This window comes from Lates calcarifer, linkage group LG18 (assembly GCF_001640805.2).
Source record: "Lates calcarifer isolate ASB-BC8 linkage group LG18, TLL_Latcal_v3, whole genome shotgun sequence".
Taxonomy (NCBI): Eukaryota; Metazoa; Chordata; class Actinopteri; family Centropomidae; genus Lates; species Lates calcarifer.
In genome coordinates this window covers 14,273,387-14,300,176 of record NC_066850.1, presented here as the reverse complement: position 1 = coordinate 14,300,176, position 26,790 = coordinate 14,273,387, and the positions used below count along the sequence as shown (strand labels likewise).

Here is a 26,790-nt window from a genome sequence, read left to right as displayed (position 1 = left end):
GCCTTTGATTTCTTGAAAATGGTAGTGGACTTACAGGACAGAGCTTGGAGGTCCCCTGATATCAGAACAGCTGGTTAGCGTCCATTGCTCCAATAACTGTGTCGTCCCAAGTCTAATTTTTACACTGACAGCCAGGCCTGACATGCAAATAATCCAATGACCATTACAGTAATAAAAGGCTGTCATAGTTTTCACTGATATGTGTTTACACATTATGTAACACTATATGCCACTGGTAATAATGTTTCTGTCTGTGGTGTAGCTGTTGTTCCATTAGTATTTTAGGTTGTATTGTGTGATTGTGAGCAGTGTTTCAAATCAATACACACACACACCTGATTTGTGGAAATATTGAATTTGCCCATGTGATGCCAGTTCTGTTTGCCAGCATGGCAAGCAAAACTTTAGTCTGACCAACTCATCCACTTTAGTTTTAGCTAATTAGCTGAGCAGCTTTTTGCAGAGGCAATCTTAGAAATGTTAGGCAACTAATTCAGCTTTGTATAACAGGTTTCTCTTCTATTCCTCTTTTAGGCACTGATATCTGTATCCTACTGTATACATTGTTCCTGTCACTAATATTTCATTTTATTGAAAATCATGTTACTATAAGGGTTAATGCTTAGGAGACACTTTGACATGCAGTATTGGAGTGAAACTCATTAATACATTGTTACTCAATACTCCTCAATACTACTCCTATCATCTTACGGAGTTCAAAGGTCACTGACCTCCAGCAGGAAGTCTGCTATCAGAGAGGATGCAGGTGCATTGTGGGAACAGTGGAGGAGGGCCACTCCTGCTACAAAGCTCACTGGAACTTGCAGAGAACTGACAGGCGAATCTGGACAGTGCGCTCTGACCCACAGTCAGGTGTGTCTGGATGTTCAGTTTGATCTGAGAAAGGTGGAGATGTGAGTGTTTAAAGGACAAATAACTGACACACACAACTGATCAGAGTTAAAACCTTTGACTTCATCTCTACCTGACCAGTTGGCTCCTTTTCAACTTTGTAGGAAACTATTTTGTGTTGGTGATCATCAGGAATGGACACCCAGTCTGAATCTGTGCAGTCATCTTCAAATGTGCACCTAGGAAAAGAAACATTTGTTAAACCCAAGTTTAGAATTGTTTAAAGACGTCAGATGCAGATGTTGTTTCTCTGACCTTGATTTAGAGCCACACCAGACACAGTGTGGATCCTGTGCAGACCAACACTCCTGCACATTTGTGTACATGCTGCACTTTGACACAGGTACACGCTTCATCTAGAACACAACACAAACACTTAGATTCAAAACCCTCTAGTGTTCTCCACAGTCTTACACAGGTTTGTTCCTACATGCACAATGTACCCACCTGGCAATCAATTGCAACCAAAAGTGGTACAAGACACACTGGACATTATTTTACATACTCTTACATACTTTTCAAATTGGAATAATCTGAAAACAACCCCTAAATTTACAATGTAGTTACTGGAATGAGACAAAAAATGCTGCATAAGTATGTGTACTCCTGTACAATGCACCTACCTGGTTTTGAAATGGCACATACACATGTTTATGATCCACTGGATCCAGAAGTATTTTAGGAAACACTTGGCGATCATCATTGGCCCTGTAGAGCACCATGGGACAGGCGGTGTGATAGTCCTTATCTACAGCAAGCTGACAACAAGAATGTAGCTTTGGTTATAAAGTTGAATCAAAACTGACCTTATATCCAGATGAGTGACAAATTAAAGGAAAACCCAACATTGAGTGTCTTAGTCCACCATGAGCTGGCACAACTACATGCACATTGGCATTGATTCTACAAATCTCTGGAACTCTGTTGGATGGATGGTACACCTTTCTTCCAAAAGATATTCCCTTATTTGGTTTTTGATTATGGTGGTGTGGAACGCTGTCAGCACTCATCAGTCATCTCCTGTGGGTGTTTTTGATTGGGTTGAGATCTGGTGACTCATCTGAAATGGTATCATTTTCATACTTATGCCCTATGGATGGGAGCACTGTCATTCTTTTTCTCCACTATTTTTCAGGTTTTTCCTTCAATTTGTCATCCACCCACCCAACTTAAAGTGCCAATGGACAACTTTCCTACCTAGTGTTTCCAAGTGGTAATTTCCAATTTGAACTAGGAGCCCAGATCTCAGCACTGTGATACAGGCAGAGTAAAACACCTGGTTGTGTCAGTTAGTTGGCAGGCTTTGTTACTTACTGATCTAGTAGAATATTGACTAACTGCTGGTTTTGAACCCTCTCAAGTCCTAGAAATCTCTCCATAGTCAGACTGGCAACAGGGACCATGGGAAATAATTATGAAATCATAAATTCAGTCCCAGAGGACTGAATTTTCTGTGTAAATTCAGGCCATGTGGCTGCCAGAATTGCATAGTAAAAGAAAGGCTTATAGGAAACCAACCTAAACTACAATAGTGTCATTATTCTAATGATATGACATTGTGCAAGTTAAAACAAAAAAGTTGTCTATTGTCTTCATAGTTTTGAAAGGTCATTGGGTTGTTAACCTAGGTAACCAGCTAACCTACACACAGTAAGCTTTAGCTCATTTAGTTAAATCATATAATGGGTGACTATGTATGAGTAACAGCTTTATTTTCTGCCACAGTTTAAATCCTGTGGTGACAGCAGCAGAGTATCTTCTGATATGGTTTGTTATTTCTTACAATTCAAGAGGGCAACTACCACAACCAGAGTTAAAATGATACCCCATCTAAAATCTATCCTTTGAGCATCATATATACATTCTCTGCATACCTGAACAGTGCTTTGGTCAGGTTGGATTCATGATTGTTAAATTGTACTCTAAAGATGCTTCAAAAAACATAAGAGCATCTACAGAATATTCTCACACCATTGTTGTAATCATAATTCATCATTATCTTGAATAACAACAGCATTAATGATGGTATACCATAATTTTCCCATTTCCTTCTCTTTAGTCTTATATTTGCCATTTAATAAAAAAAATCTGTTTTTTTAGAGATTCTGTTACCAATTAAAGTGGGACTTTCTCTGTTCTTTAGTCACGTGTGTGTTCACAGAGCGTCTGCAGGACATTAATGTTTTCAGCTATGTGATGGAGAGAAGACAGCAAACGTGATGTGAAAGTAACACAACAAATACAGAAGGCGTGAACAGGAAACTAGTCAAGTGAGATGCAAGACACACCAGACATTATTTTACACTCTCCACTTAGAATACTTTACAGAGTTTTGAATTAGAATAATCTGAACACCCTCCCTAAATTTACAGTGTAGTTACTGGAATGAGATAAGAACACATTATGTTTCCTACATAAAACGCTAACAGAAGGATTTAGGACGTCTATGAGCTAGTTTACTATTTAACAAGTAGAGCAAAATTGTTACTAATTTGTATCTCTAACTTCTTATACACCTTAATGAGCTGTCCATCTCCTGTCCCGATGAAGAAAACCATCCAGGCCTTCTGCCTCACTGCCAGCACAGAGGTCATGTAGTTCTGTCTGAAGAGCACTGCCTTCGGCTTCAGGGTCTTTGGCTGAGAAACACAAACACATCTATTATCACTTATAGATCTATTATCACTTATAGAGCCAAACAGCATTGATGGAATTCTGAAGTGAAGAGATTTCAGGTTGGAAACAAGTATTCAGAACACTTCATGTTGAAATATCACTGCTCAAAGCTTAATTACATGTGTTGTGATCTTATATAATTGAATACAAACCTTAAGTCATGACTTTTTATTCCTAACTATGAGACAGTGGGGCCGTGGGCAGAGATAGATAGAAAGCCTGCCCACCCCTCCTATGTAGGGCCCCCAGACTGAAAGAGTTTTGCGTCTCTTTACTTACTTTTTGTTTCTTTGTAGTTATTTGGTGTGTCTCCAAGAGGACTGTCACACAGTATGGTAGACCACTGTTCATTTCAACAGGTTGTTTTATCCATAACTGTTTAATAACCTTAACTGCGTGTTTATTATTGTAACCACAACAACAAAGGTCCAGTATGCATGCTGCTAGTACGTTCCTATGGGCTGTATCTGAGGGTAGAGACAAAAGATCTCTAATGGTCTTTTAGGCTGAATATCTTGTTGGTCTTTATGGTCATTTTGTGTCTTTTAACTCAGCTCTGTGACCATCAAAGAAGACATTAAATATCAGGAGCTCTGGCCCATGGGCCCCCTGACATCTCAGGCCCCTGGGCCTGAGCCCTGTAGGTCCTTTTGGTAATCCAGCCACAGTCTCCTACAACCATAGGTCATAATAAAGCATCAAATCCATTTAACCACCAAACAATCTGACCTCTCACTTCACCTACACATACAATCCTGCAGGATCTTGCAGCATTTTGCTTTTAATGTGTATAAAGCCAGACCTAAGTCAACAAAACTTAGTTGCTTGTTCACACAAGCTTTTAGAGAACTACACTGTGTAAGGTATGTTTGTCTCCATAGTTTCCATTAATAGATATTGTTGAAGTCTTTGAGCTTTCTGTCCCCAAAGAAAACCTGGGGACAAACTAATGTCATTTAATAGAAGTATAATAGTACTGTAAAATATGACACAGTCTTACATTCTTCTTTAACTCCATATAAATTAGTTAAGGTTTCTTTGATTTTTATTTTTTGTCATTGCTAAAACTTTCAAAAATATGAAAACAAAATAAGAACCCACCGTCAGTCTTGACTTGGCGGTACAGACACTTGATACATTTATATCAGTGTAGCTACGTGGTATGAGTGTGCAGTCACAGTAACCGACAAATGAATTAAAGAAGCTTCTAACCTTCACAAACTGACTTCTTACCTTTGTAACACTTGTCTTTTCGGGACAGACACTGCAGAAGTCTGGATCTGAATCGTCCTCTCCGGTGAGATCGGGGCTGATGTCAAACACCAGCAGCTCGGTGTTGCTCTGTCCTACGTCCACACTGAACACTCCGCTCCAGAGCACCGAGGGCCCGCCCGGGATCACCGAGGAGGCCAGGAGTCTGTTCCCCTCACCACCAGCTTCAGAGACACTGAGAGTCGCACCCCGCAGAGACCTGTAAGTCTGGGTCTTGCTGGTTTTGCCCTCAAGCCAAATGAGACGGACGTTGTTACTTTTAGCGCTTGAGAGCACGTTGGAGAGCAGATACATGGTTGAACTGATCTGAAATCCGTCCACAAACTCCACATCACCTTTACTTTTGAATGTTGGGCTGCGATGGTTATCAGTGATAGAAAATATACCTCCCAGCTGTTTATCATCTGTATTGTGAAGGTTGACAGTTTGGATATTAGAGGTGCAGCTGCTCTGTTCGGTGTTGGTGTTGATGTTGCTGTACCCCGGTCAGAATGTAAGTGTCTTGTGTTGGATTCTTCTTCAGATTCACCAAGACCGCGACGGACGCGTTGCTGCTCCTCAGTGGTCCCACCTGGATGCTCTCCCTGTGCACAAGGTTAGAGATGTTCTTCAGGTCCAGAACCTCGCAGTAACCACACTCCTTGTCGATCACCCCGCAGCAGATCAGAGTGTCGTTCTCAACAAATGGCAACAACACGTTGACTCTGAAAGTTGCGTCCCACGAAGCCGTCTCAGAAACCCGGTAAAACGACACGTCGTCCGGCTGTTGGTTCCCGCCCTTCAAGATTCCTCTCAGGGTCAGACTGTGGACCAGAGTCAGGTCGTGGTTCAGCTGGTACAGCTTCTCCTCTGTAGCGATGTAAACCGTGTTTGTGGTCACGGCGAAGTGGCGGAGATCTCCATCAAAAGTGAAGCCTCCATCCTCCCCCAGACACCGAGCCGCTCCTCCCCAGAGGATAAATAACAGACCAGGCAGCAGGATCATCTTCTACAGCGGTGGCAGCTTTGACTGGGAAACGCTCACACACTGACGGCCTGCATGGTGCTCTGCCTCCACCACAGTGTCACCAGAGTCGTGCGTAAAAGCGCAGCGCGCCTCTGTTGAAAAGAGAAATGTCGAAAGTGGGAGGGAGCGCCAACGAAAGCGAAAACCAACAGACTTTTTAACTGGTTCTAAGATAAAGTGATTTTGCAGCATTACTGTTTTCACTCAGCTCCATTCGTCTCACCTTTACCATGTTTTTAACAAAGTTCTATAGAGCCTGTGTACGCAGTCACATGTGTGCGCTTCCGGGCAAATTCCTAACTTGTACAGCCTTCAGCAGTGGAACAGATATAGTTCCTTTCAGATTTTACTGCCCAATTAAGGAATGAATTAAAATAAATAAAATAATTTTTTACATGTAATAACAGACGCGCTGACTGCCACTAAGCTAAAGAAACAACAGGTCGATATTCTATTGTGTTAGATCTGTGTGCAATCTGCGGCACAAAATGTTGATTGGATTTTAAATTCTAGCGGAGATCCCAGTTTTTAAAGACAGCAATAATGTCAGGGTGAACTTTACTGAAACATGTATAAAGTAATTTAAGAGAAAACTAGCACATTTACACCTGATGATAGAATGGTGCAACCATAACAACATGTAGTGTTAGGTTTGAATGTTTCATTTACACATAGTGTATATGTGACAGTGCCAAACTAAGTGATTTGTCCAACTTTACAGAAATAAAAGGGGAAGTTCAGCTTTGCATTAACCTGAAATTAACCCACACCTGGGAGCAAGATGACAACAAATAATGACCCTAATCAGTGATGCTTTCACAATATTTGGAGTGGATCCAATGAATAAAAACAATTAAAAATAAAATGAATATTCAGTATGTAAAGAGACAGTGTTATTTTGCTTGCCTATAGGGACAGTCTTCAGGATAGTTCAGTCTGATGAAACTGTACTGAGTTACATTATAGGAGGTGTAGGACTTCGTGGGAGTGCAAAATTAAGTCTCTTCAATTGCTTTTACCAAACTTTCTTTATGACAACTCAGCATGGCAAGTAACAGCATGGAACCAAAACTGACTACTCAGCTAACTGTATAAGAACGTTCTTGGTTTTAAGGTTCCCTAATGTATCTGCAAAAACTCCTATAATTTCACTAAAGGTTCTCTGAATGTCCTAGGAAGGTAATTGCAAGTACCTAAATACAACCAAAAAAGAAAATGATCGGTTGGTCCTGTAAAGGTTCCTGTAATATCCCTAAAGGTTCTACAAATGTAATGGGAATGTGGTACAGAAACCTATAGGGGGAACGTTCGATTGTTATGGACCCCTAAAAGTTTACAGAAAGTCCTGAATGTTCCCTGTAAGTTCACCAAATAATGTCCCTCAGTGTCCTTTACATCAACAGGAATGTACAAGGTAAATGGACTGTACTTATATATAAGTACATATATATATGTATATATATATGTACTTTTTGACCACCCAAAGCACTTCACACTATTCACCCCATTCACACACACATTCTTACAGTTCTATAAATTAGTGCTAACACATACAGTGCTGACACATCGGAGGCAATTTGGGGTTCAGTATCTTGCCCAGTATCTTACTTCGGGAGGGAGCCAGGAATCGAACCACCAACCTGGTGGGCGACTGCTCTACCTCCTGAGCCACAGCCGCCCCCTAAACGTAATGTCCTTTATATGAGTGGGGATGTTAGAACATTCTGGGAACATACAATTTCTAACTGGGTTAGGCCCATAAGTCCTCACGAAACATCTCCATAAGACCATCAGAGAACCATATGGGAATGTTCTGTTTACATCCGATATATCTTCTTTGTAATGTTGCTATGTGACCACAAAATAACCAAAATGGAACATCCCTTTAAAAATAGGGACTTTGAACTACAGCACTTTCACAACAAAAAATAAAGGACATTTCAGGAACATGCCCAATGTTTTGTGAAGGTTTTTTTAGGGAACGTTATACAAGGTCCTCTCCTACATGGGTATACATACTAGAGTTGAGTTTGTCTGTCAGGACTATGAATTACATTATTAGGATAAATCTATAAAGAATTATTTATGAGATTTGGACATTATGTTAATATTTTCTGAAAGATTTTGTACTGTGCAGTTAGTTAGATGAACAAAACATTATGACTGACTGAAGAAGAAGGTTAAGTAAGTACGGAAAAATGTGTTAACGTTTGACTGAGCTTTTCAAACGGTTCCTTTTTGAGAGAAGTCGAGTGGCAACGTGGATGGAAATTCAAAAACTTGATTATAAACCTTTGTTATCACTTTCAGCCACTAGGGGTCACTGTCCACCTTCGCTGCGGACATGCAGTGGCATGCAGCAGCAGCCCGGTCAGAGGCAGCAGAGTGTCGGGCACTCCAGCAGCTCCGCTCCGTATATTTCCACTGACCCTCCGTTTTAGGGCTTCATTCATCCCAGTCAGAGCTGCAGTTCGGTCTGTCCAGACAGGATCAGTCCATTCATCCCTCGTCTGTCCGTCCAGCTGTACACATCTCTCCCTCGATCCAGCGGTGCGCTGCGTCCGCATCTGCGAAGGTCAGACACATAATTTTTGATCAGCGGACTTGCCAACTTTTTTCTTTTTTAATTTATCTCATCCAGATCAGCGTTTCATCGTCGGGATTTTATTACTGCATTAAGCGGTCTCTGGTGAGTCTTTCTGCCAGTGTTTTCACGTCAGGTGCTTCCCTTCAGGAGACCGCTCTGCGACACTGAGGTGTGGAAACGATCAAACCCATGGTCAGGCCAGAGGGTTTGATATTTTCCTAACAGAAAGAAACCTTTGGGGAAGGTCAAACGCTCTGATTCCTCCGAGACGCAGCTGTTTCTCACGACATAAAGATTTCTATGAAATTTCAATGGGTATTTACGTTTGTCCTTGGTATTCATGCTTGTTTAAATGGACAATATTTTATTTGATGGTCATTTATATTACATTTTACAGAATCTCAGTAAAAGTCTTTGTTTTTGGAAGAAGAGTAAAATTTAAAAAGTTGGAGAAATATTTCCAGTCAGTCATTTGGGATATTGAATGGGAACAAACTGAAGATAAATCACACAAAGTAAAAATAATAGTTTTTTTTTTCTAATGCAATCACAGTTGTGAATTTACAGCTCCATCTTCATGAACATGCAGTTTAATCTTACTTTGCTACTTGATCTTTCTCCACCTTCCCCTCTTGGGTTCGAGGACGTAATTGGCATTCATGAGCAGCTTTGAGTGTTGCATAATAGCCTGCATCCCAATGGGATTTAGGGGCACTCAGCACATCCTACACACACGCTTGCCAAACTGGGGTCCTGGGGACTCTGTGAGGTCCTCAAGACGGCTGTAGGTGGAATGCCAACAAAAATGAAGATTGGTTTGAGGTCAGTGTTGAAATCAGATAACAGAAACTTGAGCATCCTCAATAACAACAAGTAACAGCAGCTTTTATCTGTCATACACATATCAAGATAAAGTGCAAATAGTATAATGGATCCTAATGAAGTGCAATGGCAATGACTCACAGGGGTGGAATATAACTGCATTTACAAGTACTGTACTTATGTTCGGTTCTGAGGTATTTGAACCTTATTTGCATATTTCCATTTTATGCCACTTACTTGGAATGTTTACACTGAAACAATTAATGTAAACGTAACTTTTGCTTGTTTACAGGAACTCCAGCAAATACTTTATACTTAGAATTTAATTTAATTTACTTAGAACAGAGTATATGTCAAACTGTGGTATTTCTATCTTTACTTAAGTAAAGGATTTACATACTTCCACCTCTAACGACTCATAGAATAGCTGTTCCTATCACGTTTTGTTTTTGGTTTGAGTAACATCTTGTCTTAACTCCATCAGTAGAGAAAGACAAATATCTTCTAAGAGAGAAGACTTTGAGATAAAAACATGATCAAACAGAGCCAAACTGGTCCAAAGTCCAATCAGTATGAGGGCTGTCTGACAGAGACCGGTCATTGCTGGCTGAAAACACCAAGTGTTTACAGCTGCAGAAAGAACTGTAGGAACAGGACAGTATCTTTAAAGACACAATTTTCACCTAGTTCTTTAAATCTACTATATTTTTTGAAAATAAAAGCAAGGTAATAGGTTTCAGTAGGACATAACAGCATTCTTTTCCCCACTGGTTTCACTGGTTTCCCTTCAGAGGCAGTGCACCAGTTCACTGTATGTATTTTGATGACAGGCCTGTGGTTTGCAGTCTTTCTATAGCCTGTGGTGCAGCAGGTCTCCTCCCATGGTTTGGAGCTCAGAGGTCTGTAATCTCCCTCAACCACAGAACCACCACCCAGATTCATTTCTCAGGGTAAAAATGACACAAAATCCAGCTGGGCACACAGCGGAAAAAAAAACACGTGCCCAGTTTGACAGTTTGGATGGAGTCCCTGTACATCAGAGGTCTATGGGTAAAAAAAAAAAAAAAAAAGGCAGTGGATTCTCAATAGAGGGTATCAGGTCTATTGTTCTCATTTTTTCCTTTCACAAAAGTAACACAGAACAGTTTTTGTGTTGGGCTGAGTATGTAGACAAATATGTTATAATTTATTAGGATGAAACGCCTGATTATACAGTAGAATGTCCATCAAATTCAGTCTAAACATAGAGGCATGTTTTATGTCACAGTTGGTATCCTTTGGCTTCAGCCTGAAAAGCAGTAATATAGCTGTACTTTTACTGTTCTGTCTTGTAGCAACTTCGCTATTACTTGGTAAAGGTGATACTTGTATTCAGTTTGTACTGTAGCAGTGTAGTTAGTTTTGCTTAAATCTTGCTGAGTTACACGAGAAGACTGATAACACTCACACACCTTTATGTTAACTATAAAGCTACAGCCAGGAATTGGTTAGCTTAGCATAAAGACTGGAAACAGGGGGGTACAGCCAGCTAGCCCGACTCTGTTCAGTTAGCTTGGCATGATAACCCGGCCAAGAAGTAGCCTAGCATATTAAACCACAACTTGTCATTTTTACACTTTTCATGTTTTGTACTGATTAGACAAATGAGATATAATGCGCTCATCAGTGAGATTTAGCATTTCAGCGTTCATGCCAAACTAAGCTAGCTGTCTCTCGGCTTTAGCTTCATATTTAGCACACAGACATGAAAGTAATCAATCTTCTCATGTAGCTATCAGACTTAAAAAGTTAATAAGCACAGTCCCAAAAAATGTTGAACTATTCTTTTAATGTTCAGAGACAGACAATTAGTCCAAGACAATGATCTGTCACTTTGAACATCTGAATAGCAGCTCTCATTTATGGCCTGTTTCTTGACGCAGACAGGCCAACATTTTTTGAAAATTGTTCACTGTCATACTAACATCCAGCTGAGAACAACAATATCAAATCATGGTTTTATGTGCAGTTATAGGTTGAAAATATGTTGTGTCCAGCAACTAAAGGCGTCACCTGACAACCTGCAGTCAATGTGTCTATTTTTGGACTAGACAAAGCTAAGATAAAGGTGATAGTGTCTTAACTACCATGCAAAGGCAGCAGACAAGCATGTGTGTGTTTACCAAAATACTGGACTGGTCCTTTAAATACATACATCCAGCTACTGGTGTACAGTGGTACTGTTTTTCTTGGATCTCTGATGCAGTAAATCTTTTTTTCAGGAGCTTTGTGTTTTACCATATCATTGTAATTGTCCTTTTGTCTTTGGTTGGAATTGTAGCACTGTGGTATGTTATTTTTGTCTCGGATCCAAGCAGTCACAACATATTCTATTCTTGTTGTGTTGGGTGTGTGTGCTGTGTTTGCACTTTTTAATTGTAGTTGCTCTGCTAGACTTGCTCTGTCCTCAAGCAGAAAGTTCCAGATGTTTGTCCTGTGACTTCATTTCATGATGGTCTGTATGCCAGTGAAACAGAGAGGGAAAGAGTCAGGATGATGGGTGGAGTGGGTGGAGGCCATAAATGGCTAAATGTGAAGAAGAATGACCCTGTCAGTAGGGAGACACTGCTGTGTTTTCCTCTTCCTCCTCTCTCACTGGTGTTTCCCTGCTGCTGCGTAGGAGAGCGAGGGATCACTACAGTGGTGTGTGTGTGTGTGTGTGTGTGTGTGTGTGTGTGTGTGTGTGTGTCTGCTTACAGTAATATGTGTGAGATGTAAAACAGATAGCGAGAGTAAGCAACTACATAAAAGCAAGAAACCAGGCAGGAGGACAGCTAAACAAAAAAATAATTACAAGTCTGTTGTAACAGAGAAGAGCCATGCAAGCTGTTTATGTGGGCTGCTACTATTACATTCATATTCAATGTGCTCTTGTCTGACCAAATTCCCACTGGTTGGGCAATGGTCGGTTTCTTAAGGAGAAAAGTGTTACATCAATAGTCCTCCAGGATTAATCCATTATCTTCAGCGGTGGGAGGGACAGACCACTTGTGAAAATGGGGGTTGTTTTCACAACTTTGAACTCACCCAACCTAATGGAAACTGCAAGGTTAACATTTACTCAATGTTTACCCAGAGTTGGCTCCAAACTAACTGACACCATGTCAAAGAAGTCTTCAGTGGGGCTGCATTTTGCTAAACCAGATGAACGAAAGGTTGAGTGTAAACTTCTCTCTAAACAGCTCATCTGTCTGTCTGTGTTAGGTCGCTCACTTAACTTCTGTGTTTAACACTTGTTTAAAGCTTTAAGTGTGAACATACCAGAATTGCCAATATTTCACTATGTTTGGTCTAATCATGATTTGATATGCTACAAATACAAGCTTTTTATGTTTATGTATAATTAATTTAGGATAAGGCTACCAGGTAGAGAGCACTGAGGCCAGTTTAGTTAATTTAGAGATAAGATGCATGTATTTATTTTGCCAATCAATTGGTTGAAGAGTACATACGATTTCAGTCAACCAACATTTTCTTTGGTTGACTACAGCTCTATTAATAACTGAAGAGAGTTCAGAGAACATTCAGCATTTGCATTTGATGACTTGTCATGACAAATACTTGGGGGACAAGTTGCCATTTTTCATATACTGGGGAGGGGACATGACCCCCTCCATGTCCCACAGTGATTTTGTGCTTGCACCTTAAACTAAACTGAATAGAGAACAAAGTGTTGCTGTTGTCGCAGTTATTATTATTATTACAGCAGTATAACAATATCATTCACTGTTTTGACTGTGCTGTCTGGTTGGTAGAAATGCATTCACATTAATAATGATAAAAACAAAAATATTTAAAGATGCTGACGGCTGCTATGATGACCCTTGCTGAGGGAGATTGATGATCGACCGCCACTTGAGCCACATCAAGCGGCACACAGTCGCACCATATATGGGCATGTGTGTGTTGGTACAAAAGGTTAGCTTAAACCCTGGGTGCGTATGTATGTGTGTGTGTGTGCTGTGGATGAGGGAGGAGAAAACTGGAAGTTGGCCACTTCATAAATTCAGCCAGTGTGAAGCTGGCTAACATGTCTCTGGCACTGACACACACCCAAACACATTTTTCAGCTTTTATTTGACTGGACAGAGTGTGCTGAACCTGTGATCTGTTTTCTATTTTCTCCCATTTTTCTTGCCATATCTCATTTCATCCAACAGAGACTATCAGAGAGCAGAGTGAAGAGATTTTCCCTATGTAGTAAATTTACACAACAGCAACTCCTAATAGATCTTTTCACAAACATAACTGATATATATATCAGAAGAAGATAAATTGGTTGTCATGATTGCCAAAAAAGTTTCACAGCCAATATTTTATCACCTGGAATCACTTCTTGTTTCATTATAGTGTCTAACACAATAAAAGTAACAATACAAGTTCAGTTCCCAGTTAATGCTGTTGTTTAACACGTAGTGTCCTAACTGACTAAAACTTTCTGCAGAAAAACAGGACATACATGTTGCATACAGTTGCACTCTAGTATTTAAAATGATCCTGATCAGCCTGATGGGAACTGTAAAGCTCAGAATAAACCTGTGTACACATTCAAACCACATGCAGTACGTCCACTAAAGTGCTTGTTTTTGCCAATGACAGGTTCAAATTGTTATTGTCAGTTCAAAGCAGTCATGTAGGTCAGCTGAGTTTCACAAGACAAAGTTGTGTGCCATGTCTGTTTTTGTTAAATTTCAAATGAGTCAACATGATATGTGTCGGTCATATTCTAATCAGGATTTTTTTTGTTGTGACACTGCACTGGTTCAACATAATAACCCTCAAGTTAGAGAGGCTGCTGCAACCACTGCAGAAATGAAATGAAAACACAAGCCTCAGCTTTGTGTTTGCTGTGGTATAATCTCAGTCAATATTGCTGCTAATTGGAATTGCATCACTCTCAAGCCAGTGCATGTCAGGATTCCTCTGGAGTCACCTTCTTTATCTGATCTCACTGTCTTATTGGACTAGATTTAGTACTTTAAGGTCTAACTACTGTACTCAAGCTTGAGTGTTGCCACTTTGGATAAAAGCACCTGCCAAATTCATAAATGGAAATGAACATGAAGATGCAGATTTCAGTTTAGATTATCATTATTGCTTGTTTTTGGTTCAAAGTTAGAGCAGCAGCCAGGAGAAAAACAGAGTGTGTTTGGGCCAGAGGTTTTGAATTAATTATCTAGTGAAATAACTTCACAGTGGGTTGTTTTCTTATTAAACAGACCTGTGCTTGGTTGTTTAACCGGGCTGCAGTTGTGTTTTCTTTTTGAACAGCCAATTTCAGCTGTATGCATGCTTTCCTCTACGCCTCCCTGCTCCGCCTGTCTTCTGCTCTATTTATCAGCCTTTTGCATCTTTCGCACACCTGCATGAAAAATCCCAGATACGAGGTCAACAACTCCGAACACACTGACACTACTGTCTCTGTACTACATACTGCTGATTTTGGTGTTTCAAACTGAGACCTTACTGAGCTGTGATCTTTGTCTCTGGAGAGGGACAGTCAGGGGTGTGTGATGTCTGTCACCTTCAGCTAATTAAATTTCTGTAGCCAAAGGAGCAGCAGAAAGGATACAGTGTATGTTTCATCTACAGTATTTAATGTCAGGAATATGCTGCTCAAAGTGCTGCACATAACTAACACAATGTGGGCACCTTTATTTAAGCAATATAAGTGGACCTTTTCTGCAGGTTTCTACACTCCAAACTGGCATCTATTCCACAAAGGAAGGTTCCTCTACTTCTCATTACTGGACACATGAAAATGTAACCCAATATGACATCATTCATCCTCGAAAAGTGATTCAACTCAGGAAAAAATAGCAAAACATATGCTTGATTATTACTTTCTGGCTGAAATAAGTATCAGAATATTAGTATGTTTAATATTTTTCTGATATAGTCAGAAAGTCACAAAATTATGAAATGTTATTCTTTTTTTTTGGTATTAGACCTGACACACATTTCCACATTTTCACTTTTCAAACATGATTTTGTTCAAAATCATTTAAACAACCATTTCTATGATAAATATTTCAAAATTAAAGTGGCAATAGATTTTCACTTTTCCATTATGAAGTAAATGTTAATTAAACAACACATATAGAATAATGACACCATCACTGTGACACCACTATAAGCTTAGTTTTCACTATGAAATTCTGGCTGCCACCAGATGACAGCTTGATTTACAGCACAAAGGAAGTGCGTCCACCAACGCATACAAGTATTTCCAGCAGTAGCCCCTGCACGAACGTGAAGGGCGAACGTGAAGAGGTTGAACTTGGTATGGTGTTGCACAACCAAAACAGAGGACAGCACTTTTGTTTTTCCTGGTAGCTATTAGTAGCTCTTTCCAGGTAGCAGAAAATGGCAGTCAGTGGAACGACTGAAGTAACTGTGGAAACTCTAACCAGCAAAAGAGGCCTTACCATTTTTACTTGCTTTGGACAGTTGGCTCTTTGGGCACCAACAGGAAGGGACATTATTTGCCTCATATTTGAGATGATTTATATTCATGCTAAAAAGTGATTAATTGAACTGGCTGTTATTGATGCCCTACATACTGTATGAACAGTGTAGTCACTGTACTTCATCCTCTTCTCTGGATTGAGCCATGCTGTGCCAGGACTGCACTGGTGTCTGTCATTACCAAAATCGCAAAACTGCTTGTACCCATTCTCACTTAGATAGAACAATCCCATCAGCCTAGCCAGGAACCCAACCCTCTCACACACTTTTTCTCCAACTCAGTCCCCTAGAAACCATGTTTATATACTATTGATTTACAACCACATAAATGTCAGAAATGTCATGCCATTTAAGTCACATTAATTAGCAGTACATAAACTCCTAGGGGTCAGGGTAAGTCTATCCTGATATACCTGACTGTGTTCCTTTTTCAGTCCAATCACTCATAGCCTAACATGTCTGCTAATTTGAGTCCAGATTGCTTGAGGGCATTAAGAAATCACTGAATGACTCACAAACTGTGGTGGAAGAGAAACATCCTTTGCTGTTCTAAAAGTAGAAATACCTTCAAGAAAAATGACCAGCAAAAAGGACAATTCTGCACTCTATGCAGACAAAACAGTCGGGTTGTTGGTGTTGAAATGTTCTGTAGCATCAAGAAGTAAAAATGCATTGTCACATATAAGCTTTCTCCCACATATTTCCTCAGAAGCTGCTGGATGGATGGCTGACCTCGGAGCTCACTGATTGGCTCGCTGAGCTTTGCTGGTCGCAGCTGCTGTCATGGCCAAAAGCCCAGAGGTGAAGCTGGCCGTCTTCGGCAGAGCGGGGGTGGGCAAGTCAGGTAAACTGCTGCATGTATGTCTTCATTTGTGTCCATGTGCTGTTCTTCTCTCATTTCTCTCAAAATCTTCAGTTAATTTCTGTCAGACTGTAAACAGATCTCTACCCTTAACTTTGCTTAGATTGATTTTAAATCCATTTCCAGGCAACATTTGAAGGACTTAAACATGCAGCTGTGTACCTCCAGTGTTCAGGTTGTGCGTGTTTTTATTTCTTTCTGCCTCATTTCTCTTGCCTCTGTGTGTCTCACCATGACCTCTGCTTTCTAATGTTTTCCTCCATCATTCTGTCTGCAGTTTTATACTTGCCATAATTTTGCCTCGTTCTCAGTTTGTTTGCGTAGTCAACATTACAGTAGGAGGTTGTTTTTGGTCTGACTTAAATACCTTGACTCCCACAGATAAGTCTGTTGAGTGATTATCATTTGGTTTCAGCATTCCTCTGTAAGCAGCAGCAGCAGCAGCTCGGCCTCAGCTGGCGCCCTATATGTTTTCTCCAGTAGCTAAGACAATAACATGGACCATGTGTTTCCTGCTGGCTGCAAATCAAGACAGATTGCTTCTGTGTTGCAATCAGCTGTTCGAAAACATACTTCAGGATCTCCTCCATGTTGAAGGAGGCCATTAAAATGCCTGGGGAGGTGAACTCAAGTACTATACTGAAAAGTATAATGACTGAGGAGTTCATAACCTTCAGCTGAAAGGAGTGCGGTTGTAAAACATGGCAGTGAGGCTGACGGTGTCTGACATGAGACTGAAACCTTGTTCGGGAAACCGAGAGCTTGAAACTTGCAATCTGCAGCTTTTCTCCCTGAACCTTAAGAAGTGCGTTGTTAGCCCTGCCCATCTCCTCCTTACTTACAAAGAGTTCATCCCCCTCAAACCTGTCAGTCATCTTGATGAGTTGTCATCTGCCCTGATCCTTCAACACTGCTGCTTTTTACTGAGACTTCCTGCTCTGTAGCCTTCCTCGTGTTCTCGTTTGAAATTGTAAAAATGCTTGATTAGGTTATTGTTCAAGCTTACTCCATGATTCAGTTACATAGCCTTCCCTACACAAACCTTAGGGGAAAAGTTAAAATGTACATTTTTTTACAGGTTATCTAGCAGTGGGTTACATCTTCCAAGGTATTCTACATTATCTCACAGATTTCTGCCCTGAGTGATAAATTAGTTGTACACATAGTTGTTTAGATATTTCAGCCTAAACCACACAACACTCATGGTGGTGCTACAGAAAAGGTCAGGCGATCACTAAATTCAGCAAGATTCATCCTCTGGAGACAATGAACATTTGTCAAATTTTGGCAAACTGGTCAGCATTTGCTGAGATATTTCTATCTGGTGCAACTGATCAACTGTTACAGTTTGTATATGGAACATTACTTGACGAAGGTCACAAAGGGGGCCAGGACTTATGGCTGAAAAAACTAGTGTGGAAGAACAGAGAAAATTAACTGAAAAGTATCAAGTCCAACAACGGTGTCAACAGTCTAGTTTTCAACCTGCATGTTGTCGAGTTGTGGTGATAAACTCGTTATTTGCTACCTGGAAAACTCTTCAAATACAGACTACCTCCCCTTCCACATGAACATTGATTTTCACATGGACACTTGCTTCATGCAGCTCTGCAGTTGCCTGATCCTCTCCTGTCACCCGCATGCCTCCCTTTGCTCTTTTTAATGCACAAAACAGACACACAGCAAAGTAGGCGTCATTGTTGTCACTTCTGAAGCTACACGTAGTCTCTGTGATCCCTTTAACAATAAACGGCTCTCATCTAAACATAGCTCTTTAGTGGAAGCCCACAGATGCTAATGAATCAGCTTTCTCCACAACTGGCAAACATCTGGACTTGAGCTGTAAATTATACTCTCACTGCATGTACAATATGTCAGGGAGGAAAAAATAAACACAGACTTTACATGTTGTTTTGACCCTTCTGGTGTGTCTTAGTGAGCTCTCTCCTATATGAATAAAATCCCTATTACCTGTTCTTCCATTTAAGCTAAAGAGACTGTACACCAAGTGTTCTAGCAATTAGAGAGACTCTGTGTTTTAAACACAAGGCCAAAGACCAACATCCCACCTACCCACTCATCTGAGGTGTCCTTGATCAAGATGCCAAATTCCTGAAATGAGCTATAATGTAGCTGATCTTTGACCTCCATGTGGAGGAGGGGTTCAGATATTTTCATGTCACATTTTATCTAATAAAGCAATTGTGCTAAGGTGACAACTCATTTAGCCAAATAACAGAAAGTTAATCAGTTTTGATAATTGATAATTTTAAGTTGATTATTAAGCAGCAATTCTTCTTGAGGATTTTCTATTATTTTCTGTACTATATCATCGGAAATATGATTTTTTGGACACTTGGTCCAACAAAATAAGCATTTCAAAATTGTAAAGGGCATCCAATTTTCATGATGATGATTTCACTTAAAGACAAAATATGGCAACGTCATGGTGGTGCTAGAAAAAAGTCAGGGGATCTCTGAAGTCATTACGATTCATCCTCTAAGACCATGAGTGTCTGTACCACATTTAATGTAAATCCATCCAATAATTATCCACATACATTATGTTCTTTAAATGAACATCACCACTGTCCCATAAATCACAGGTTCATCTATCATACATGATGGTCTAAATGCTTTTTCAGTGGCAAATCTGCACTCTTAAGAAAAAATACCAAATATCAAGCAATGGGAATTGTTGCCACATCTGGCAATCAATTTGTCAGCTTCATTACAAAACAGAATCTGTATCAATATCAGCCTTGAACAAGACATATAAATCAAACATACAGTACTACATGCTCTTTATCATGGAGCTCATTTATCAACAGCTTCAGACTTTGAATACTTGGTTCAGCTTGGACAATATTTCTTATTTACTATTCAATATTTGTTCTCCATCCACAAATGTTTCCATTCTTATTTTACACAGCAGTTGTGATGCTGAGGGTTCTTGTTTTAGTTGGACCTCAGTGTAGTTGTGTTTTAGTAGCTGTTTTGTGCCCCTGCTGTGTGGAAAAAATGTGTACCTAATGAGTGGCAGCAGACCCACTGGGCGTCTTGGCGTCGTTGAGGGTAAACCGGGCTCTTCGTGATGGTCTGACCTGGACTCCTGCAGAGCGATCCAGCGCTAATATAGAGCAGAGTGCATTATGTTGAGTGCGGTTGCTCTGGCACTTTGAAACCTTGTGGGTTATTGACTCAGCAGAGGGAAACCGGGGTCTAGGAAATAGGTTAAATTTGTCCAATTACTGTAACTCCAACTAGGTTCCTGCTAACACGCACATCTACACACACACTCACACAGAGTTGATACCACAAAATGACATACATACTGGCAAGGCTTTTTGGTAAATAAGGTAAATGTAATGTCATTAAAGCTGCTCTTGTAGAGACGAGGCTAGCATGGAATGGCATATTTTGTTGAAATTTAAAGCTGCACTAATCAATACATTTATTTCAACAAAGGATGAAATTACTATTTGTAACTTTACTGTTGTGGTTCACGCTCACCATTCTCATCAGCTTTGTCTTGGCAGCAGGACGCTATTCTCACCAAAAAAGCTTTGAAAAACCCATTGTACCACTGCACCAGCAGTGGTGATGTTTTTAAAATTGTTTTGAATTTGATGAAGTACTTTTGTCAGTTATAATTATAATACAAATAAAAATAATTAGATTACAATCCCTGACTAAAATGTGGCTGTTTATTGCTGGGAAAACACAAATACACATTCACATGCAGTGAAAAGTGTACTCTGAAAGATGGCAGAATGTTCTTTAGGGAAACTGATTTTATGGGGTGCAAAGTGCCGGCTTGTAAAATGTCTCGTCGATCCTCAAACATCCAACCAACTCTCAGCCTGTCTGACAGCCAGAAAGCAGAACAATAACAAAGGAGCACGCCAACATGTGACTGCCTCTAAAGTACTACTGTTAACCAATTTCAACACTGGGAAGGGACCATGAATCACCTTAATGTACCTGCTGGTCTCCTGCATGATGTAAACATCATTCAGAGGGCAGGCAGCAAGACAAAAACAAACACAATGCTGGACAGACAGCTACTGTGTTGGTTTGAGAAGTAATGCAAAAATCCTCAAATCTGTGTTTTCCCGAGTTTAGAGTCTGTTTTTCACTGTGATGAAATATAGTAAATACTGATGATTGGAAAATGAAGATCATACTCCTTCACCATGAAAGCACTAAATGATAGTAGCACCACATGGATCTGCCTTTTTTCCCCTTTCCATCACATTAAAAGGTTCTAGTCATGTCTCCTAATGCTTTGCTGCAGGGGAGACGCATTATGTTTTACCTTCATGCTCTTTATTTGTATTTTTCCTGTTGATGAATTACGGTTGTGTCATGGCAGCTATAAAGGAACAAGACATTTACTGATAAGAAAATGGCTCAGATTATGAGTCTTATGTCTCTCTGTTTGAGGAGTCTACAAAATGTGAGGCTGAGTATTCTTTCTTTTTCTGGAAATGGTTTATGTAGAAGACAATGTACAAGATAACAGCATGTCTCCAAATGACTCTGACAGTATTACATTGTGAACTCATGATAATGACTTTGAAATAGGCTTCCTGCTGAAAGATGGCACAGCCAACCTTTTACACTCAAATCACTCCTGCAGCGATCATGCTGTTCCTAAAATCAACTTCCTGTGATGTCTGCTGGAGGAAATGAAAGTTGTGGAAAGTAATCAAATAATTGATAGGATTTGACATTCATCAGGCTTTCTGTGCGTGACTACTCGCTCCAAACCGTCTGGCAATTAACAGGCTGTAGAGGCATAAGGACAGTTGCTCATCCTGCTGCTCAGGTTTCCAGGCACATCTTTGGCCTTTGACAGCTGACTGAGCCTACAGCTGTGAAGTTGGCTGGCTGTTTGACTTCCCTGATTACATTCTGTATGCCAGACCCTGTGAACAGCCATGAGGTATGACTCGTTGAAAGCATTAAGCTGTGGCACAAATGCTCTAATCAGTGTATCAGAGGTAGATGATACTCTTTTAGATAAGAGATTTGAAAAGGTTTACAAGTGGCTTTCAGAGCGACTGGAGTGATGTGACTGTTCAGATGAGGGGTGTGTCTGCTGTACAGAGCGTTAAGTGACTTTTACATGCTCGAGTGGGTTACATAAGACTTTCCCTAACTTTAAGGCTTTATTCTTTTAAATTGTGCTTATTTGTTCAGTTTGCATTGAGAACTCAGAGCTCATGGAATCTTGCTGCTCTATGGTTGAAAAGTAAAGTGTGCCTTGGCAACAGCACAACCACAGCCAGGTGCATACAAGAGGAACATCAGTTTCTGTGGGGTGCAGTATTGGGGGTGTGATGGAACAGAATTGAAATTAGCTTTTTATTTGATGCTGTGGGGAAGCTTTTGGTGTGTTTTATCTTTGCAACAGCTGGGGTAAGAAAAATGCACTGGTGAAATACTTTCAGGAAGGGATGGGAAAGAAATATGACAGGATAAGGAAAGACATGAACCTGCTGAAGCAAGACACAGAAGTTCTAAGTTATTTTTTTTTAAAAGTTATAAGAAAAACAGCACTGAGCTGTATCCAGTCATCCAGAAAATCTGGCACAGAAAAAATACGTTTCAAGGACATCAGCTGGGTATCAGTGGTTCTGAGCCTTAGAGGCTTTTGTTGCATGTGACAGAAATAGCGTTTTCAGAAGGTTTCAAAAAGGATAAATAAGAAACATGTGATGAGATTATGAGCTCTCCCCAAAAGCCCTAATTCATTTTTTTCATTTATATTGGGGGACAAATACTGATGAACATTATGTATGAGTACATTTTTGGTAGTCTAAGTGATAACAAAAATCTGAGCCATGAAAAGAAACAACATCATTAAAGGTACGTTTTTACTATCGTTGCAAAAGTCAACATTAGCATTAAACATGGTTGTTGCATTTACAAGGCAGTGCTATTTCCTCATTCTAACTCACTATTGCAAAGTGGTATTACAAGATGGGACGCTGAGATAATAATCATGGTGAACATTACCTGCTAAACATTGGCATGTTAGCATTGTTGCTGTTAGCATTTAGCTCAAAGAGCTACCGTGCCAAAGTACAGTTTTGCTGTGCCACTATCATGGTTTTAGACTATGGTGTGCTCAGACACAAAGTGTCGTGATATTCATGTGAATCTGCTTAACCACTTTTTTAGTTTGTGTTCATTCACCCAAACATCCATTGCAATGTACCAAATGAACAATCATTAGCTGCCTAAAATGCATATTTCAGTTTCACCTACAACAATACATAGTCTAGTGAGGAGCAGCACTTTTTGGATGGCAGGTACAGTAGATGCAGCTAGTCCCTCTGTTACTGCAGCCTAACAGCTCTGAGGCTTCATTAAACTGTCAGGGAACCTGAATTCCCTCAGTGTGCCTGCACTCTGCTCGTCTTTCTCCATCCTCCTCCATTTCCTCCTATACTGGACACATTATCAGCTGCCCATGGTTTCCCTTTGTCCACAGAAATGAACAAGGTGTCTCTGTCATTCACCTTATCTGTTTGGGCTCTCTAAAGGCCATCTGCCGAGCTTCAGTGTCCAGACCTCCCCCTGTGTTTCTATTCACCCTGGCACTCCTCCGCTTTGCACACACACACACAGGTTGAACTAATAGTGGGCTTTGCCAGAAAGGATATATTTCTGGAGTTGCTAGTAGCCAATGTTCTGTGCCTTTTGTCGGTATAAATATCAGCAAACTGATTAATCAGCCTTCTCTTGACACACACAACGATGCAGCGGACCCATAAAGGGAAATGATTGTGTCACAGGAAGGTGGGCTTCTTGAGTGGTCATACTTTTTTTCTTCTGTTGAATTATTTTTAGAGCGCACCTCCGACTCTCAGCAGCCTCCACATATTGTCTGTTCTCCACTCGTGTACCCTGACTGCTGCTGCTGTCCTCGCCTGGTGTGAGTCATTGCTGGTTATTTCCCTCCTTGCTTTTAACAACCTTACTCTCTGGAGATTAGCAGCGCTTTTAACATTTCATGATGGATCCATTAAGTATTTTCTTTTTTGCTTCTGAAGCTGGTTTATCAGCCAAGATTCAGGGTAATGTTTAATGCTCAGGGCCACTTTTGGTGATATTTGATTTATTCAACACCGTCCCCTGGCAGACTGTGTTTGGAAGTTCATACCGTCTTATGAGAATGTAACTAACTCCACACTTAGATCCTTGCCTGGTATCTTTTCATTATATAGCTTTGCAGAATTAAAAAAGGAGATTTAAATATCCTGACTGCAGAGGAACAGTGGAATCAGTTCAAAGCAGATTAATGAATGCTCTATTAATGTCAGACAGTCTAATGAAATTTAAAATCGCAAATAGATTGCACATCTCCAAATCTAATATAAACAGATCCCTCTGTTCCCTCTCTCGATAAGTGCCAGTCTAATGAAGCCACTTTAGTACATAATGTTATATGTGTCCCACGATGTACAGGTGCAACATTTTCCATATAATTTCAGAAATTGATGATTCAAAAATTGAGCCTGAGCTGCAGACTTCAGTATTTAATACTTCAGCAATATTAAGCAACCTCACATTGGCTCATATAGCATGCATATGTACACTCATACCTGCAATAACTCCCAGCTTCATGAAGGTTATAATGTTCAGTTTTTGTTGAAAGGTGTTAAAATTACTATAACTACACTAAACTATATATTACAGTAGCATACATTAAAGCGCAACAGGTCCAGATCATCTATATGTGTTCGGATAAATGGGGAAGATCTGATGCTAAACTATAAATCAAAAACAACACTGTAGATATTTACAGCAGGACAATATGTCAAATATTAAAAAAAGGTGTTACAGGGTGAATGAATGAGTCAACAAAGTGCATGTCTCTGACATGGAAAGCTACTGTTCGTTTCCCACCAACAGTCGACCATAATCTTCTCCTAACCCTTAAACGACTTAAACAGACTTTAACCATAGTGGTGGCAGATCCCATAACAGAAATACAAGTTATATTTGCAGTCATATACGTTTTAGAAGGCACTGACAAACTACCTATTTTGATGCTGAGTTTGGATCAGTCTTGGATGGGACATAGGCATTGACCTTTATCCATAATTTTAAATAGCGAGTAACATTTTGTAGCATTATCTGTCAATCTGGGCTTTGTTTTTCAAGTCCGTGCCATCAGGATAATGAACTGAGTTCTTAATTTTCAAATACTTCCCTTTATCAGAATCTCTGCTAACAAAACTTGTAACTTTTTGATTGGATTTTAACTGTAGCTACCAGGTATTGTACAAAAGACAAAACCAGTTTTTTAAAAAAAATTCTAAGTCAGTGTTTGAAAATATTTTGCCTCTATGGCCCCCTTTTAATCTCCACAGTTCTTACGGTAGCTGCAATGTGGACAAGGCCATTGTATAAAAGCTGTAATACCCAGATTGCCAGTCTTCAAAGTGAAAATAGGTACTTCACTTTTTCTCAGCTGCCCCTTGTAAACAGGTCTTCATCTTTATGTCTGTAATCCCAGTGAAGATCACTCTCTAAGGTGTGGCTGCCACAGCATCTCAGCCCTCATCTGCCTCACACATGGCTTTTGATGAATAGCGCTGTGGTGCTATTGTTAGAGACTAAATTAAAAGGATGAATGCAGAGTCCCCACGCCCTTCCCGTTATAACTCCACCACTGTGAGCTTCTGTCCTTTTGCATCTTCAGAGATGTGAAATCAAAGCCTCTCTGGTGTCCCATTTTATAGAGCTGCAGGGCCCTGAGGAGAATGACTGCCTCTCTCTCTGCCATTGTGTGTTCATGGAGCTTGTCCAAAGTGGAGCAGAGGGGAGTTTGTGTAACCTTTACGGCCATTCAGAGTGAACTTGATATATACTGTGACTTGTTGTGTTCAAACAAAGGGACATCCATCTTTATAGTGCAAAGGCAAAGTGTATACATTAAAAAGTTAAAGCTTCAGACTGGTGCTTCTCATTGGATGGACAAACAACTTTGAATTTGAGGTGAGTGAATCAGCAAAGCAAAAACTGGCTGCATTATAATCAGTGAGAAATAATTCCTTTCCCACTGAGTTGTTTACATTCTCTGTTGTCAAATAGTCATCTCTCAGAGATGGATGTGCTCTGGAGACAGAAGTAATTTCATTAGTTGAGTCAAGTCTCATTAGACCCCAATGTAGTTATTGAATAAATGTGAGAACTCAAAAGTATGACTCATCTAATTCAAATGTGATAAAACCTAAAACTACAGTACTCATAACTCAGCAGAGTTATGAAATGTAGACTGAGGTGATATTTCTTCATTATATTCACCACTATGAGTGACAGTTTTTTAGAAGGCAATCTGAACTCTTATGACAGAGCTTTGTTAATTGTCTACCAATCTGTCAACACACGCAAAGATTATCTTTCTCTGTCTTACCAACAATACCAGGGCGTCTAATTACACAGCTCATGATCACATCAAATCCCTCTGCATTAGAGATTTATAGAGGAAATGATTTAATAGCTCAGGAGAGTAAAACACTGCAATGCCTGATGATTTAATTGCAGTTTGATTTATTATGAGAACTTGGCTTGAGGCAGCAAAACCAATCTAGCTGCCAAAATGCCATCTTGTGACGCAGGAAGCGTGTTTACTGCACAACAAATTTAAATGATGTCTGCCAGCATCAAACTGGAGGCTGGGCACACTGAAATTAAGAAAGATGTATTAATTTTCACTGCTGGTGATTCATGGTTCTCTCAAGTTTCAGAAAACAATTTGTTTATCTAGCAGGTTGACATCATACTAAATCTCAAGTGGTTGGAATGGAAATTGGTAAGTGGGGGATTAAGAGAGATTCATACAAAACCCCTCAGCACTCAATGGTTTTTCATTTAAAACATGTAATTTACCTATTGTTTACAAACATAGGCCTAATTATTAATTATCCCAAACCTAATGACTAATTAAGCATGGCTGAAAATGGAACACTTGTCTATTATTCTCAGAAGAGCGCTGATTATGCCCCACATCTCATTAATTTAAATGGTGAATAATAGCCAGGAATCTGCCAACCTGAGCCACTAATGAGTTGACAGGCATGGAGGAAAAAAGCAATGAGTCATGTGCTGTTAATTGGCCAGCTGTAA

The 26,790-nt window shown here is 40.0% G+C and overlaps 2 protein-coding genes and 1 long non-coding RNA gene across 22 annotated transcripts in view; 1 reads left to right on the top strand and 2 right to left on the bottom strand.

Annotated features, from left to right (window-relative positions):
- Window positions 1-5,217, bottom strand: part of plxnc1 (plexin C1) — a 49,473-nt gene extending 44,256 nt beyond the window's left edge. For 3 of the 15 annotated variants that reach the window (XM_051077826.1, XM_051077825.1, XM_051077828.1), the window contains exons 1-4: window positions 4,822-5,211; window positions 3,429-3,551; window positions 1,536-1,670; window positions 1,168-1,268 (exon numbers count right to left, since the gene is read on the bottom strand). In XM_051077826.1, the coding sequence (XP_050933783.1) occupies window positions 1,168-1,268; window positions 1,536-1,670; window positions 3,429-3,551; window positions 4,822-5,154 (692 nt within the window). In that variant the 5' untranslated portion in view covers window positions 5,155-5,211. Of the gene's footprint in view, window positions 1-34; window positions 138-731; window positions 898-985; window positions 1,092-1,167; window positions 1,269-1,535; window positions 1,671-3,428; window positions 3,552-4,821 lie in introns of all 15 variants that reach the window. The other 12 variants (XM_051077823.1, XM_051077824.1, XM_051077821.1 and 9 more) reach the window with 5 other exon arrangements.
- Window positions 5,218-8,150: 2,933 nt separating this feature from the next.
- rerg (RAS-like, estrogen-regulated, growth inhibitor) overlaps window positions 8,151-26,790 on the top strand; it is a 39,034-nt gene continuing 20,394 nt past the window's right edge. The window contains exons 1-2 of one of the 4 annotated variants that reach the window (XM_018702853.2): window positions 8,151-8,441; window positions 16,495-16,626. In XM_018702853.2, coding sequence (XP_018558369.1) covers window positions 16,566-16,626 — 61 coding nt within the window. In that variant the 5' untranslated portion in view covers window positions 8,151-8,441; window positions 16,495-16,565. Of the gene's footprint in view, window positions 8,556-16,491; window positions 16,627-26,790 lie in introns of all 4 variants that reach the window. The other 3 variants (XM_018702852.2, XM_018702851.2, XM_018702850.2) reach the window with 3 other exon arrangements.
- Window positions 8,910-26,790, bottom strand: part of LOC127143557 (uncharacterized) — a 41,938-nt gene continuing 24,057 nt past the window's right edge. For all 3 annotated transcript variants that reach the window (XR_007815099.1, XR_007815101.1, XR_007815100.1), the window contains one exon: window positions 8,910-9,235. This is a non-coding gene — a long non-coding RNA (uncharacterized LOC127143557). The remainder of the gene's footprint in view (window positions 9,236-26,790) is intronic.